This window comes from Hirundo rustica, chromosome 18 (genome assembly GCF_015227805.2).
Source record: "Hirundo rustica isolate bHirRus1 chromosome 18, bHirRus1.pri.v3, whole genome shotgun sequence".
Lineage (NCBI taxonomy): Eukaryota > Metazoa > Chordata > Aves > Passeriformes > Hirundinidae > Hirundo > Hirundo rustica.
In genome coordinates this window covers 8,103,460-8,119,498 of record NC_053467.1, presented here as the reverse complement: position 1 = coordinate 8,119,498, position 16,039 = coordinate 8,103,460, and the positions used below count along the sequence as shown (strand labels likewise).

General features: G+C 47.4%; 1 protein-coding gene across 1 annotated transcript; it reads left to right on the top strand.

Moving 5' to 3' along the window:
• The first annotated feature begins 295 nt into the window (after window positions 1-295).
• On the top strand, window positions 296-14,660 carry CRLF3 (cytokine receptor like factor 3). The gene is made up of 8 exons (XM_040081785.2): window positions 296-445; window positions 2,894-3,101; window positions 4,847-4,934; window positions 5,393-5,570; window positions 6,627-6,849; window positions 8,223-8,355; window positions 11,298-11,410; window positions 11,693-14,660. The coding sequence occupies exons 1-8, from the start codon at window positions 317-319 to the stop codon at window positions 11,944-11,946; spliced, it is 1,326 nt and encodes a 441-aa protein (XP_039937719.1). The 5' UTR covers window positions 296-316; the 3' UTR covers window positions 11,947-14,660.
• Window positions 14,661-16,039: the final 1,379 nt, after the last annotated feature.

Below are 16,039 nucleotides of genomic sequence, written 5' to 3'. Positions count from 1 at the left end.
CCAGATCACGTGACTCGAGCGAACCGGCGCGCGGTCGCCACGCCCCCTCCTGCTCCCACTCCCGCCTTCACCGCCGTCGGTCGGGTTTTCGCGCCGCGGCCGTGACGTCACGCGGCCGTCGCGTGCCCTGCCCGCCGCTGGCGTCACGCTTCGCTGACGTCACCGGCCGCCGGTCCGTGCCCCGGGGCCGCCTCCCGCTCCCGCTCCCGCCGCGCTTCCCGCCCCGCCCCGCGGCTGCGCGGCCCTTCCGGGGGCGAGGTCCCGCCGCCCCGCCCCGCCCCGCCCCGCCGCCTCCTCGCTGCCGCCGCGGCTGCCCATGGAGGCCGCCGGCGAGGCCGAGGTGCGGCTCCTCCTGCAGGAGGCTCGGGAGAGCATCGAGGCGGCGCGGAGCTACCGGCGGGAGCTGCAGCAGCGGCTGCGGGGGCTGCACCAGGCGCGGGAGCAGGTGGGGAAGCGGGGCGGGACGGCACCGGGCTCCCCGGAGCTGCCCCGGGAGGAGCGGCCTGAGCCCTGCCCGGTGCCCGGTGCGGGTGGCCGGTACCGGGGACCCCGTTGGGGCGGCGGCGGGCTGTGGCCGCTCCTCTCCCGGGGCCCGGTGTTCGTCAGTGGTTCCCGTCCGCCGGGAGAGCCGGGATGGGGCTCAGGTGTGGGGAGGATGGAGGACGGGGAGCCCCGCCGGACCGAGGGTGATGAGAGCCCGGGGACCGGCGTGTGGCCTCGGGGGGTGCCGGAGATGGATGGCGTGGGAATGGGCAGATGCGCGACGTGTCGGGGCAAAGGGATGCGAGCTGATCTGTTACTGAGCTGAACCTCATCTTCTGCGACCGTAGGGAGCTTCCCTACGGCAAGAATAAATACCTTAAAAAACGGCGTTATCCAAAGTAGCTGGGATGCTAAGTCTGGTTTAATAGGGAGCGTTATCCCCACCTGCACATCGGGTGCCTCCCTGAGCAAGCCGCTCCCTGCTTTGGGTGCCGTGCTGGTCTGCTGTCCCCATGCACCGCGGAGCCTGGGTCACGTCCCGTGGGTCAGGCAGGAGCGCTGCCAGCATTCCAGGTTAGCTGGTTTGTCCGCAGCTGTGCGCTGGAGCCAGGGCAGCGTTTCCATTGGGACTGTGACCCACCCGCCGGGAGATGCGGGAGGAGATTGGCAGAGCCGCAGTGCCGGGCTGGTTCCTCTGCTCAGGAGGGCTTTTGCAGGCTGGGAGTGATGCCTTGCTGTCTTTGATCCAGCTCTGCAAGAGGTAAATAAAAACCCGAACAAAACCAAACTTAGAGACTGTTTCTGTGGTGGCCTGTTAGTTTTTCTGAAGCAGATCCCGTTAGTGCAGAAACCTGCTGTAAATCTGCTGGGTGAGTATCCTGCTCCCAGTGTGTATGAGTGATCACTGGACATTTAATTAGTCAGCATTGAAACCACAGGCTGCTTAAGAAAATGAATTGTTCATGGCTGTCTTTCATCCAAACCTTGTCATCTCGAAGTGTTGCTTGACGATTCCAAGTGCAGTGAGTAGCAGCCCATGTGCCTTTGTGCAGTGAGTGTGTAGTTAGCTCACCTTTCCTTTTCCTCTCAGGGGCAATTTCTTTGCTGTGTGCATGTTTCTGTTTTCTCTCTTTCCATCTTCAGGACCACTTGCTGTTTTGTGCACATCCAAGAGTTCCCTGTGTTCCCAAAGTGCTGAGTGTGCTAGGCTGGGGTTTGTATAGTGGCAGCTTTATTATCTGAGGACTGATGTGATAGGACTGGATCACTTACGTTGCATCCTTTTCCTTTGGACCGGTGGGACATGATTTTCCACAAACTTCACACAGCTCTGTGTGTTCAGGGACTTGCATTTCCTCTTTTGCATGATGAGCAGTATCTAATTCTGGAGCTGAGCTGCTGAATTTTTATCTGCCTGTAATGGAGGTAGAGAGCTTGGAGAAGTGAGTGTTCTGCCTTCCTTTGCCCCACCCCTTCACAAAGCTAAATACTTCCTTCTTTTTCCTCAAGCATTGAAATTACAAGAAAAGGGAAACAGAGCTGTGGGGCAGCTGCAGAGCTTCATGAATATTTGTTGAAGAGGAAATTTATTTTACCTAACCAGAGAACTTCCTGTGTTGGTTGTCTGTGCTTCTAAAGATCTAGAAATTACGTGTAAGGCCGTGAATGTGTTGCAGCACTTCCTTGAGTGACTTAAAAACGTTGTTCACAGGGAGATGTTTACTTTTGATTTTTGCATCTTTAGCTCAGGGATGCTCAAGTGTGTTTTCTTCCCTAAAAGCCAGATTCAGCAAGTTTACAGACATTTTAATGAACACTTGTAGAACCTTCTGTGGTCGGGTTCTTCCGGACTCAAAACAGACTTGCTGTTCACCCTGTCCTGTCACCAAGGGTGGCTGTTTGAACAAAATTGAAAAGAAAGCAGTTTTATGAGGATTTAGAAAATCCAGTGAAGTGATACGGCTTGGAAAAGTGCTCCTAGATAGTCTTCTGGAAATATGTGAGGTTTTTGTTTGCAAGGAGAATTACCTGTGTATGATAGCAGAGTGGTTTTTGAGTAGGATTACAGCAGCGAGGGTTTTTTGAGGGGCAGCAGGGAGGAGATGAACAGAGCATTTGGATTTTTCTGATAAGAAAAATTCTTTGATTTAAAGCACCCATAATCCAAGTTGTATTTTCCTTAGTTAATATGCTCTTCCCCTCATCCAGGCTGGTTTCTTTGCTTCCTTCTTTGCTGTACATGTACTAAAAAGCCTTCACTAACTTGTTAACTGCCAGCAGTCGTTTTTTAAAGCAGACTCCACTCGCAGCTTTTCTCCAGCAAATGTGGATGAGATGCTTCAGAAAAATAAAAGACGTGCTCGGCCTTTGCCTTTATCCTGAATCTCTCTTTCCTGTTACCCGAATTCAGATCAAAGATAGTGCAACACTGACCAGAGATGTGCTTGAGCAGCATTTTAGCGATTTGAAAGGGACCCTAAAGAAGCTGCTGGACGAGCGACTGATGTCCCTGCTGCAGGAAGTGGATGTCATAGAGCAGGAGAGCATCAAGCCCCTGGATGAGTGCCAGAAGCTGATAGAGCACGGAGTCAGCACGGCCGATGATCTGCTCCGGGAAGGTGAGGCAGCACCTGGTGCTGAGTCTTAGCTCTGCCTTCCAGAGTGAGTCTGTCACAAGTCTGGAATGTTCCCATTTTTATCAGCGTGTTTGGCTCGTTTTGGACTTACCTCAAACTAAATGTTAAGAATTGGGTAGATGTAGTGAAGCACTGATCATTATTATCTCCTGCAGATCTGTATTTCAACATTTCACTCCAGTCCTAGGGTGTACACATGTCAGTGTAACCTCTCCTGAAGGGCAGGAAGTACCTGTTTGAGAATTACTTCACTGCAGAGACATTCTCTGCCTCTCTAGGCTAGACAGCAAAGTATATCAGGCTACTTTGAAATAAAATACATTGTGGGTACCACTACAGCAAAGCATCTGTTTTGGTGAAGTAAACGATGTCTGTCTTGCTGAAATAGTAGCTGAAATAAACACACTGTCCTGCTGAGTGTGATGATGTTTGCTGTTGGTGGGGAACATGAGGAGTAAAATGGCCACTGTATGGGGAAAATTTCTCTAAAAAGTCTGAAGATGAGGCAGACAGAAATGGACATGTGGAATATTACTGTAAGGGCCAGACTATACCCTGCTGATGCTAAATACCTCGGCAGAAAGGAATGTCACTCTTGCCTGTTTTCCCCAGGCTGGGGAACCTACGGGGAGCATGTCTGAGCCATGAGTGTGTTGGCAGTTTCCTTGCATTGTTCTCATGTCTCAACTTTAACTTTCTTTCAGCATGAGCTCAGTTCTGGGAGCTAAAGCACATTGAGCTGTGTCCCAGGGGTGGGAAAGCTCCCAATTCCTCCTCGGCCATGAGCTTTGTGCTGGCTTGGGAGCGCAGTGCCTCCTGCTCACAGGAGCAGTGACAGTGTTTAAGGATTAATTAGCTGGGTTTTTTCCTACCAACTCTGGGACAGCTGGTATTCACCTTATTTTTATTTTAAGTCTCAGGTTACTGAATCAGGGTGGTGGCAAAAGTTTTTTTTGTGTGAAATTCTGTGAGTCCCTGGGTCCCTCTGAGCAGGAGCATCACGGAGTGCTGTGGGCAGGACGAGCACACGCTGCAGCTGAGTCAGAAAGGAGTTAAGCCTCCGTGGTTATTAAATCTCCTGCTGCCAATTATGATGTGTGCTTTCCTTCAGAGATTTGTAATGTGTGTAATCCTCCACTTGGAAAAGGACTGAGCTTGCTGAAGTTGTAAATTACCCTGAAGTCAGCAGACAGGAGACTGGTGCATATGTCTCTGTAAGATGAAGTATGGGATGCTACTTTATATGGAAAGCTTAGGAAAATATTTGTATTTATCCCCACACTTCAGTGCATGGATTATTTCCTTCATTGTGACAATGGTACCATTTTCATTGTAGCAAACAGAACAATAATTGAAATGATCTCTTAAGTGCCTGCTTTTTTATTTTCAGATCAGTGAAGGTGCTTTGCTTTTTTTCATTTAAAGCAGGCGGAGAAAGGGATTAATAGTCCTGATTTTTGGCCTCTGAGCCCAGTTCTGCTCCTGTCTGAGACCCGAGGCAAATTATTACATCTGTTATGGGTGTGTCTACAGGTTTGAGAGCTTCAAAAATTTCTAGATAGGCTTTATATTGTTACCTGTAATTGTATTTTCTAGCTAAGACTAGCAAAAGCGCTGAGAGTGCTTCACATTTAATTGGTTTTTCATGTCAGAACTGGTTATTCTTTGAAGCAAAGAATGCCTTCTGTGGACGTTGTCTCAGGAATATTTTTACTGTTTGGTTGCAGGAGAGAGTGCAGTCGATGGAGATGTGGGACAACAGAATGAGAAACTTTGCAACTTTACAAAAAAAGCTTTACATATTCAGCTAGATAGGTAAGACACCAACATTCTGAGGTGATCTGAGGCAGTGACACGTGCACTTCTTTGTGGGGATCTTTTCTCCTTTGAAACAAAAACTTTCTGTTCCATTGCCTCAAAAGATTCATTTGAGGAGCTGCTGTCCTGTTTGTTTCACAGACTTTCACTGGGGCCGGCACTCACAACAGAGGGGGTTTCCACCCTCCATGTGTTCTGGGGGAACATAGGCTGTTTATTTGGGAAGGACGAAGCCACTCCCTGTAGAACAGCCTGTGTTTCAGAGGATTTGCTGACAAACAGTCTGGTTAGGGCTGAAGCACAATGTTTTCGGAGTCTTTTAAGTTTGGAGCAGCGCACGTGCCAATTTCTGCAGCTGTTCTCTCTTTGCAAACCTGCACAGATTCAAGAGTATGGATGAAATATGAATTTGTAGAAGCTGGCCCCTGTCATTAAAGCGAACTTTCCTTTCTCAGCTTACCAGAAGTGCCCTCCTTGGTTGACGTGCCTTGTTTATCTGCCCAGTTGGATGACTGCCTCCTTACTATATTGAAAAATCAAATATTCAGACATGGAACTGTGGCATCCCGCCCACCTGTACAGCTGGAGGAGTTTGTGGAAAAGCCTGGAGGTATTTTAGTCCGATGGTGTAAGGTAGGTAAAATACCCTGTGTGAAAATCCTTCAGACTTGAGTTTTTCCTAAAAGAACCCAAACCATCCACTTTCTTTCTGAATTCTCTACTGCCTTCCAAGGACTAGTCCACTCCAGCGTGGAGTTTAAAACCTGAGAAGAAGTTTTTATGGTGATGGTGGTATTTAAAGATCAGGTCATTCAGTGATGGTGTGTGGTTGGTGCTGGGGTTTGTGTCTGCCTGCAGTGACACTTGCTTTAGCAGACCCAGGGTGAGGCTGGACCTGCTTTTTCTCCTAAACACGTTTGTGTTCCTAGGGAGATGCAGTGGGTAGAAAAAGAAAATATTATTATATTATCTAGTCCAGTAGCTTTCTCTTCAGCCCACAAAAACTATTTTTGAGTAAACCACTGCTGTGGTCTGATGTGGTTTAGTTGTTCACGGGGAGCTCTGTGCTCCTTGGCAGCATCACACAAACCTTTGTTGTTCTAGCAACAGCCAGTGGTTGTTGGCCACCCTTCACTTGTAAAGGATGTGGACTCAGGTTTTTAAACCATGGGCACTGCTGTCAGGTGGGGGCTGATTTTCTGTGCTGTGCAGGAATTCCCTCAATTTGACTGTGTTCCCTGAATTTGGATGTGGGGATAATGGAGGGGTTTTTTTGAGGGGGAGTGTCTGTAAATATCTTTTGACTCAGAGATGTCAAAGAACTGGAAATCATTCCCTGGAACAGGTCATGAAGGACAACACTGATTTTCCCTTGCTGTTAAAAACCGGCACGGGATTTCTTCTGCAAAGTTGCTTTCAGCTTTTGGCTGAAGGATCTTTTTATATCTCTGCTAGAATGAACGGCCTTCTGTTAAATGTTTCTTCTTCTATAGATATTTTCTAACTGTGATAAAATAATTCTGATACATCTGGTTGGTTCAGATACGGATGTTACTTCCTACCAGGCACATTTTCTGCTCTGGAGTGCCCTGTGAGTCCGATCAGCTGCGGTGCCGTGCTGACTGTGCCCCTTCAGAGGGGAGAGGAGAAGCAGAGGGGTTCTTTTTGACGCAGGGACTGTTTCTGCAGGTGGATGATGATTTCGTCCCCCAGGACTACCGGCTGCAGTACCGCAAGAGCACCGCCAGCCACTTTGAGGACGTGTACGTGGGCTCAGAGACGGAGTTCATGGTGCTGCACATCGACCCCAACGTGGAGTACCAGTTCCGGGTGTGCGCGCGCGGGGACGGGCGGCAGGAGTGGAGCCCCTGGAGCGTCCCCCAGATCGGCCACACCACGCTGGTCCCCCACGGTACTGCTCCTCCTCAGTGTGGTGGGCTGCTCATCTTCTGTGTGATGGGCTGTCCTCACCTCCCGAGGGGCTGCAGCCTGTGTGATGGGCTGTCCTCACCTCCCATGGGGCTGCAGCCTGTGTGATGGGCTGTCCTCACCTCCCGAGGGGCTGCAGCCTGTGTGATGGGCTGTCCTCACCTCCCGAGGGGCTGCAGCCTGTGTGATGGGCTCCTCCTCACCTCCCGAGGGGCTGCAGCCTGTGTGATGGGCTGTTCTCACCTCCCGAGGGGCTGCAGCCTGTGTGATGGGCTGTGCTCACCTCCCGAGGGGCTGCAGCCTGTGTGATGGGCTGTCCTCACCTCCCATGGGGCTGCAGCCTGTGTGATGGGCTGTTCTCACCTCCCGAGGGGCTGCAGCCTGTGTGATGGGCTGTCCTCACCTCCCGAGGGGCTGCAGCCTGTGTGATGGGCTGTTCTCACCTCTGAGGGGCTGCAGCCTGTGTGATGGGCTGTCCTCACCTCCCGAGGGGCTGCAGCCTGTGTGATGGGCTGTGCTCACCTCCCGAGGGGCTGCAGCCTGTGTGATGGGCTGTTCTCACCTCCCGAGGGGCTGCAGCCTGTGTGATGGGCTGTGCTCACCTCCCAAGGGGCTGCAGCCTGTGTGATGGGCTGTGCTCACCTCCCGAGGGGCTGCAGCCTGTGTGATGGGCTGTGCTCACCTCCCATGGGGCTGCAGCCTGTGTGATGGGCTGTTCTCACCTCTGAGGGGCTGCAGCCTGTGTGATGGGCTGTCCTCACCTCCCGAGGGGCTGCAGCCTGTGTGATGGGGGTGTCCCTGGCTGTGGGGCTCTGTGTGACATGTGATGAGCTGTTCCTCCATCTTGGAATTCATTCTTGGCTTCCTGGGCTCGGGACACTCAGTGAACCTTTCACACATGCTCACTGTTTCCTTAGCCTTGGAAAGCACGTGAGCCAGAAGAAAAGCATTATTTTTTCTTCTCCCTCACCACAGCATAAGCATTTTTGATGACGTACAGCTCATAATAAGCTCTTATCTTGGAGAGAGGAAAACTTAAATTTTCTCTTCACTTACAAATTTTTAAGAGCAATGGTAATGAAGGCTTTCCTTTTCTTACAATAAGACTTGGCAGGGATTGCAGCAAAGAGTGAACTCCTGGTGAACTCTGAGCTGGAAAATACTTTTTGTAATTGCAGTTTATTTGAAAACCAAATCTTTCCATAAGAAAAAGGCAAAACCAGCCCCTGTTCTTAACATAGTTTAAGCTGCATGAGGTGGACTGAGTAGACATTGGCATTGGCTTGATTTTGCACAGACAGGACCAAGTTGAGGTTCACAATTTTCTTGCTTTTTTGTTTGTTTATTTTTTTGAAGAATGGACAACTGGTCTGGAGGGTTACAGCTTGAGCAGCCGAAGAAACATAGCGCTTCGGAATGATTCTCAGTCATGTGGTGTGCTCTACTCCAAAGCTCCTACTTATTTCTGTGGGCAGACATTAACATTCAGGCAAGTCCTTTTTGGGTGTCTGGTGCATCCCCTGTGAGCTGTCACGTCTGAATTGTGTGTAAACCTGAGGCATGTTTGAGTTTTAAATCAGCTCAGCTCCAGTCAAGGTAGCATCTCTGTGTGGCATCTGACCTTCCTTTAGTTCTGCTTCCTGGCTTTGGAGGAAAACACCTGATGTTTTTGTAGGACCTCCACTTAAGTAAAAAGAGAGGTGAGTGAACTCCTTAGGGATGGTAAAATATAGCTCATGCTGAGCAGATCCGTGGAATGTTGCACTTCCTGATGTTTTGTAGCAGCTGTTACTGGCTGAAGTCAGTGGAGCTTTTTGCCTCTAGTTCCTTTTAACCTTGGGTCAGGGGGTGCTTTCCTTCCCAGACGATTCACTGGCTCTGAAGTCTCTGGACACGAAAACACTGGTGTGCTGATGGGATGACAGTCTGGCAACAATGCCTTTAACATGTGAGATGATTAGTGCTGGTCAGGCTACTGCTTGAAACTGGCAGTGGAGAAGGGATCTTGTGAATTTCAAGCTTTCCATTTGACACAGAACATGATTAAAAACCTTGGTGGCTTTGCTGCCTGTCATCCCATCCTTGAGATGACGCTGTTTAACGGGCTGTGAGGAATGTCCTTGTGGATATGTCAGTTGTGATTACAGACCTCAGAGATGCTGAAGCTTTGTTTCATCTTTTCCCCAGGTAAATAAAACTACTTGCTGTGCAGCAGGCAGCCCCCAAAGGCAAATAAAAAGGGCTGTTCATGATACTTTCATGACTTATTCCATGGTGTTTCATGTATCCCTTCCTGATAATGGATTATGTTAACTTTAGATGGTTGTAGTGTGAGGATGTATTCAGTTACCCCATCTGAAGATGGATAAAAAGATCTAAAGCTTTCATTTGAAATCTACTGCTAGATTTAACTTCTCTTGGCTCAGCAAGGCCTGTGAAATTAAAGGCAGAACATTGAGGTTTCCCTTGGTTCTCTCTCAGTCCAGTGCTTTTTTTTGTTTTTTATTGGTAGCATATGAAAATGTTTTGCTTCACATTTTGGTTATGGACTTCTCTCCAAGAGGAGATTGTTTCAGGATGGCAGAGCTCCAACAAGCACGTGTCCACAAGAACTATCGTGACTCAAATCTTGAGATTGAAGACAACCTCAAAAATTGGTTTCGTTCCTCTTCCAAGGTCCAAGAGTAGCTTCTTGTTTGGAAGATGTGAGAGATTTTCCTGAGCTGGGAGATGAAGTACTTGGTGCTTGACTTTCTCCAGCTGTTGGAACACAAGTTATTACTCACAAGCAGCTCTGTGTTCAGGACCCAGGCACGGCTTGTCTGTGAGCAGTGAAGCTGTGATAAACACAGTGCTTTGTATCTACATTTTAAAGATAAACTGTGGCAGTTGTCCTGAGGTGAAGCATTTGGCCAAGCTGTAGGAAAACATCACTGCTTTAGGTCAAGTCTGCTGTTTCCTTGCAGCCTCCAGGGAGCTGCCCTTAGCGAAGGGAGCATTTCTCCACAGTGACCTGCTTTTCTTCCCCCTAAAGCTTTCTGTGCCCTGGGGAGCCACAGTCCTTGTGGCCAGGCTGGTGCTTTGGGCTCAGCCAGCAGATGCCCTGTGGTGCTCACACTGACTTTGGCAGGAGCTCAGCTCTGCTGACAGCTGATGCTGAGGCAGCGCCTGTGCTGCCCCACGGATGGAGCTGTCTGTGCTCTCAGGCAAATGGAAACTGGTGGTGGTTGATCAGGCTCAGTGTCTGGGCTGCAGAGACAAGGTTTTGTTGTGTACCAAAATGAATTTGAAATCTCCTTTAGAGTTGCTTTGGGAAAATGTGGTGGATCCCTTCCAAAGTAAAAGCAGCTTGGAGATTCAAATAATCGTTTTCCCTTTCCAGTGCAAGGCTATTGCTCTCCTAGGGGCATTCCCAGGGGACTGAAAAACCTAATGGAGTGTAAAAGTAAAACATGGTTCCAATTTTATTTTCCCTCAAAGAGTTAACCCATTGTGTGCCAGTCCACTGTCCCCTTTAATTGCTGGTTCCTGAAAGTTTTGCTGAAGTTTTCCTTTGTTTGCCAACAACTATGGATCAGTCTGTTCCTTCTCTCAAGCCGCAATGAAAATAACAACTGCTTTACTTTCTAGCAAAGACCGTCTGAATTTTCTGAGTCACTCAGGCTCTCTAAAGTTGGATTTGGCACCTTTGAGAGATGGCAGTACAAGAGAAAGGACTCAAGTCCAGAAAAGCCCTTCAATGTACAAACTGCAGCCTCACTCCTCTGCTGGGGCCCAAAGGGAACTGAGTCCCTGGTCATTTGCACAGCTTGTTTGCATTTTCTTCAGAGATTGTTTCCGCAGACTAAAATTCTAAATACAGCTGAACAGAAGCCAGACATGTAAATGCTCTTCTAGGCATCGCTTGGTTTGCACCAAGCTGATTTATTACGAAAGCTCAAACCAAACACACCCCAAAGGAGCACCCCATCCTCATCCCATTACAGCAGAACATGCCAGGATCCAAAAATAGTCATACTTATTAATTCCCTGCCAAAACCACAGCTGTCTTGCCATTATACAGGATGCTGACCAGTAGTGTGGTATAACTGATGGTCCAGCTGAGCATATTGTCTGCTTTGGACAACTGGAAATCATTTTGAAAGGTCATTTCTAAGCTGTGACACTGGAGAATTGTATTAAATAGCACTGGAAGTTTGCAGGAAGCAAAAGTTCGCTTCATATTTTGTACAGATTGATAGAGTATTGCTCAGTGGAGCTCTTGGGAAAGCTGGTAGGAATTTTGGTCATTCAGCAGGGATCTCCCAAAAAGTTTGGATGAATTTGTTGAGATCCCTGGAGCACAGTACAGGGGTCTGGAATGACTGTCTGGATTTCATGGTATGTTTTGATTTAAAGCTTCAAGTTTTGACTTAGCTTTTTTCTTGTTAGAATTGAGACGGTGGGGCAGCCAGACCGCCGGGACAGCCTGGGCGTGTGTGTGGAGCAGCGGAACGGCGACGACTCCCTGCAGCGGGACAAAGCCGTGTGCATCAGCACAAATGGTGAGTGAACCACGGAGTTCCTTCCCAAAACCACAGCTCCTGGCTCTTTAGATCCCTGTGTTACATGTGAGCAGCTTTCATGTACGTGCTGCTCATGCAGTTACAGCTGTGGTGAGATCACAGATCTCTTCCTGCTCGCAGTTATTGCAGCTTGTTCCATGTGACAAGAGAAATGCAGCAGGGTTACTTCCCTATTTGCCTGCAAAAAATACAGAGATGTGGTCTTGCACATTAATATGTACAGAAAATGAGAAATATTGTTAGATCTGCTGACTGTTTCAGGGGCAGTATTTGTAAATGGAAAAGAGATGACAAACCAGTTGCCTGCTGTTACTTCTGGCTCGACTGTGACATTTGACATGGAAGTTGTGCAGTTGGGACCCTGCAGCAACGAGGGAGGAAACTTCAAGCTTCGAGTAACCATCAGCTCTAACAACAGAGAAGTGGTCTTTGACTGGGTGCTTGATCAGTGCTGTGGCTCTTTGTATTTTGGATGTTCATTTTCATACCCAGGCTGGAAGGTTTTGGTCTTCTAGCAGTGAGTAAAGGGATTTTTTGTTCTTGCTGTAAAGTGTAATGTTAAAAGCTGAGTTTCCAGCTGTTTGACAACAATCTGGTAACAAACCCCTGTTCTATAGTACTTGAACTCCTCGATATTGTACTTCGTACTGGATTCATTTGAACAAGAATTGTGAAACATTGGATTTGTTACTCTGAAGAAAGCTAGAAACAAGCATTTGTGTAGGCAAATTAATTTAAGCAGTCCATCAGACCTTTCCCTTTTTTTCTCTAGACTTGATTTTTGTCAGTATTTCATTGTACTCGTCTCAGGGTACGCACGTTGTGTAGAATTAACTTTGCTTAAAGCTGCTGCTCTGTGAAAGAAGCGTTTTAGGGGTGGTAGTGGACCAAAGTTGTATTTATACCACTCAGAGCACAGTATTTAGAGCAGCCAGGTCCTGCTATGCTTCCTTGTGCACGCTGCTGCCTTAGGAGTGTGAGTGGGCAGTGGTGCCGCCTGTGGCAGCCGCTTCCTCCACGCACGGTACTGTTCATCCCTGAGCAGCAGGGATGTCTGAGCCAGCCTCCTCTGTCTCCCTTAAGTGCCTTATTTTGATACTTCTTGAACTGTTTTCTGTGTTGTCACTTGGGACCTTCTCTGGAGTAGCTGCATGGTGATGCTTACATCGCCCATGCTCGGCTGCCTCAAGCAGACCAAGAGGCAGAGCAGGATGTTCTCCTGAGCCTCTCCGAATGTCTTCCCTGGTTACAATTCACACCCAGGATGTGTCAGAGCACGTCTCAGTGATTTGGTACCTGAGCTCAACCTGTCTCTTGCTGTTTGACGACACAAGTGCTGTTGTGATGTGCAGGATTCCTGGCAAGCCCAAGTTGTACCTGGGGACGCGGGGCAGTCAGTGCAGGTGTTTGGCCCAAGCACTGCAGAGACTGCAGCTGCTGCTGGAGCTCCACCTGCAGTCAGGGAGATGGGCTTCAGGCAGACCCCACCTGCACAGATTTAACCTGCAGCAGTCAGAATTGAAAAGATGGTGATAATTAAACCGTCTCCTCCATAGGGTAGGATTGGATAAATAATAGTGTGACTTAAATGACTTGGAATTCAGAAGTTACATAAGGTTAGAAGTTACATAAAGTTACACCTTTTTCCTCTAAGGAGCAACTAAGATGGATAAGCTCAGTCTCAAAGAGAGCCTATCCCTGGTCAAAAGATTGCAATGCTACTGGATTTAAAAAATATTTAAAAGTAACATTCACTGAGGGGCTTCTTACCTCAAGTTCAATTAAAATTAAATATATTTTATCATGTTAGAATAGCACTATTTTTATAAAGCCTAGACAATCATACTTCCTTTCCTTCAGTGGCAATGTGCTACATTAGCCTTCTCTGCTACCATAATAAGCTTAAAGCATAAAAGCTTATTTTACAGTTAATTAACATTGCTGTTACTCACACTGTCAGTACAAAAAAGATCAGCCATCCTGCCTGAATTTTTCCCCCAGCAGCTGTGGCAGGGCTACAGAAACTTCAGACAAGGAGAATGGCTGTTGGTATTTATACCACTTACAAGAGCAAAAAACAACGTGTGTGGCTTTAGATGAGTGCAAAGAACCTGCACAGGGCAGAGTTAGGTTGGAACTGGCTGGAAGGCATGAAGTGAGGAAGACTCAACTGCTGCAGGTCAGATCAGCCACCATTAGCAACAAAGGGCCTGCAGTGCTCTTAGTTTTTCAAGCTCCACTAGTTCAGTGTTAGGGAAAAAGAGAATACTGGCGTATCCTGTGCTTTCAGTGTTACTTCAATTCTCCTGTGAAGAGTGTTTTCAGTACTTTTACAAAAAGGTTCAGTAGATGAAAGTGTCAGTCCTGCTCAGAGGGTTGGGCTGGCACTCCAGAGAGCAGCTGATTTAATCTTGCTCCATTGTAGTAGTGCTGGCAGTTCTACTTACACACTTCAGGTATCGGGTACTAGCTGTAACTTAGTACTTTTACCATGTGGAAACTAAAATTGTGAATATCCATACTTCTGAGGTACCAACGGGTCAGGTACCTTTTCGTCTGCTTTGGAGGGGCTGGTCAGGCTGTAGATTCTGCAGGATATTTACTTACATATTAGAAAATAATTCAGGTACTTCCAGAGGTGACAATGCCGTGTCAGGTTATTCAGAATATACGTAAAAGCAGCTGAAGATGACTGTGAAGGGCCATGAGAGGCCCCTACTGCTGCCCTGGGGAGGGCAAGAGAAGTTTTTTTGCCTTCAGGCTTTAGCTGTGTGTTGAACGAGGGCAGTTTGCCAATGGTTCTTTTGTTGTTATTGTGGTGGTTTTGGTTTTTATTTGAACTTGGCACAAGCCTCGCTGTCCAAATTGCAAATGAGGTACTTTCAGCCACCTCTTGGAGCTGCACCTTGTGAACAGGGGAGGAGTGAAGAGTCTCAGGGCAAGAGACCCGAGCACTAAAGGAACAAAGGATGCAAAGAAGCGGAAGAGGCTGGAACTGAAAGGTGTAAATTCTGTTCTTCCACAGCAGAGTTCGGCTGGATGGAAAACTTGACACTTCCTGTAAAATTTGCACCTCTAGCTCTTGGAGCCCTGCAAGCAAGAGTGTTAATGGCTTATGAAACCCAATGCTGAAAGTTGTTCTCCTAAGCTAGTACATTCACTTACCTCAACTAAGACTTATGTGTCAAGAGAAATTTGAATTTTTTTAAATAAAAGTTTTATCCCTCAATTGCGTATGGTCTAGAAAATTACTATTTTCGGCATAAAGCTGAGCAGCACAGCATACTAGCAATATAAGAAAATGCTTTCTAGAGCACTGCAGCCATTTTTAAGAGCTTCTCCCTATTTTTTTTCCCATTTAGTCTTGTCCCTCAGAAGTCCCAAGCAATTTATTTCCAGGTTGCCCACCTGTGCACTTACATTTATTTCCAAATTTTAACTGACATCTCTTACAAAAATATTTTTTCCCTTTTAATAAAATTTGCCACAGCATCTGTGAGCTACTTCCCTCAATATTCCATCACAGCCAATTTGTCTCGTCTCCATTTCACTGTTCCCATCTTACTGCTGCGTTCTGTGGTGCAACTCTCACACATCTGTAGTTTTTGGCCAGCAGAAGAGGTACTTAATCACTTTCAAATACAGTCCCTGTTGGACTAACACACAGCTTTACTTCATTCCCTTAGTTCTGCTTTACCTGGAGCCTGTTCCAGTTCTTTGGTCTCTTTTAAAGGAAAAACAGCTTGTGAAACCAGCAAGTGAAGTTGCTGACTTGGCAGCTTTCTCTCATAAATACTCCATTCACATGAGCTTTCTTCATGACAAGATGCCAAGTGTTTCTCTTCCAGTGCTGCAGCTTCACTCAAATTGAACAGCCTGAAAACTACAGGTCAGAGTCAGGAAAGGACTTACCTACTCCAAAGCCTTTATTTTCTTAGATGTGAAACCAGTCAGATTTGTAACGGGGAACACCTCCACTTGCTGATGATGGTACCAGACTTCTGTGAATTAAGAAATATTTAACTTGGAACAACACTGTTAAAATTGCCCTCACAGAATGCCTCCTGTATTCCCCCCAAAAATCAGATTTCTGGTTTGGGGGATTGTAGAGTTTGGGAGTTTTGTTTTGCTGATTAGATAAATAATCATAACAGTTCAAATCATGGGCGACTGCTTCATTCCAGGCAGTGAATCTTTACCCCACCCCCCCAAATTCAAGGGCTACATTCAAGACAAACTCCAAGCAATGTCCATTGAAGGTTAACAATTCATCTCCCACTTTTGAATATAGTATTTAATACACTGAATTAAATATTCAAATCATATTAAGTTCCAGATTGGGGTTCACAAACCTGTTGTGATCACCATGTACAAATCTTTACAAATCATTAAAACCTGCCATGAGCACACTGAAGGCCAGATTAGGAGGACTGGATGATGTTAGGGACAGGACCAGTCTGCAGAGCCCAGCTGGCACAACCTGCATTTCAGGATCTGAATCCTAACATGCAAAAAGGTTTCCAGTGTCTGCCATTCCACAGTCACTAACTGGGCAAGCAGTGCCATTCCTGACTTGTCCCACGGTACCTGGAGCATCCATCCTCTGCA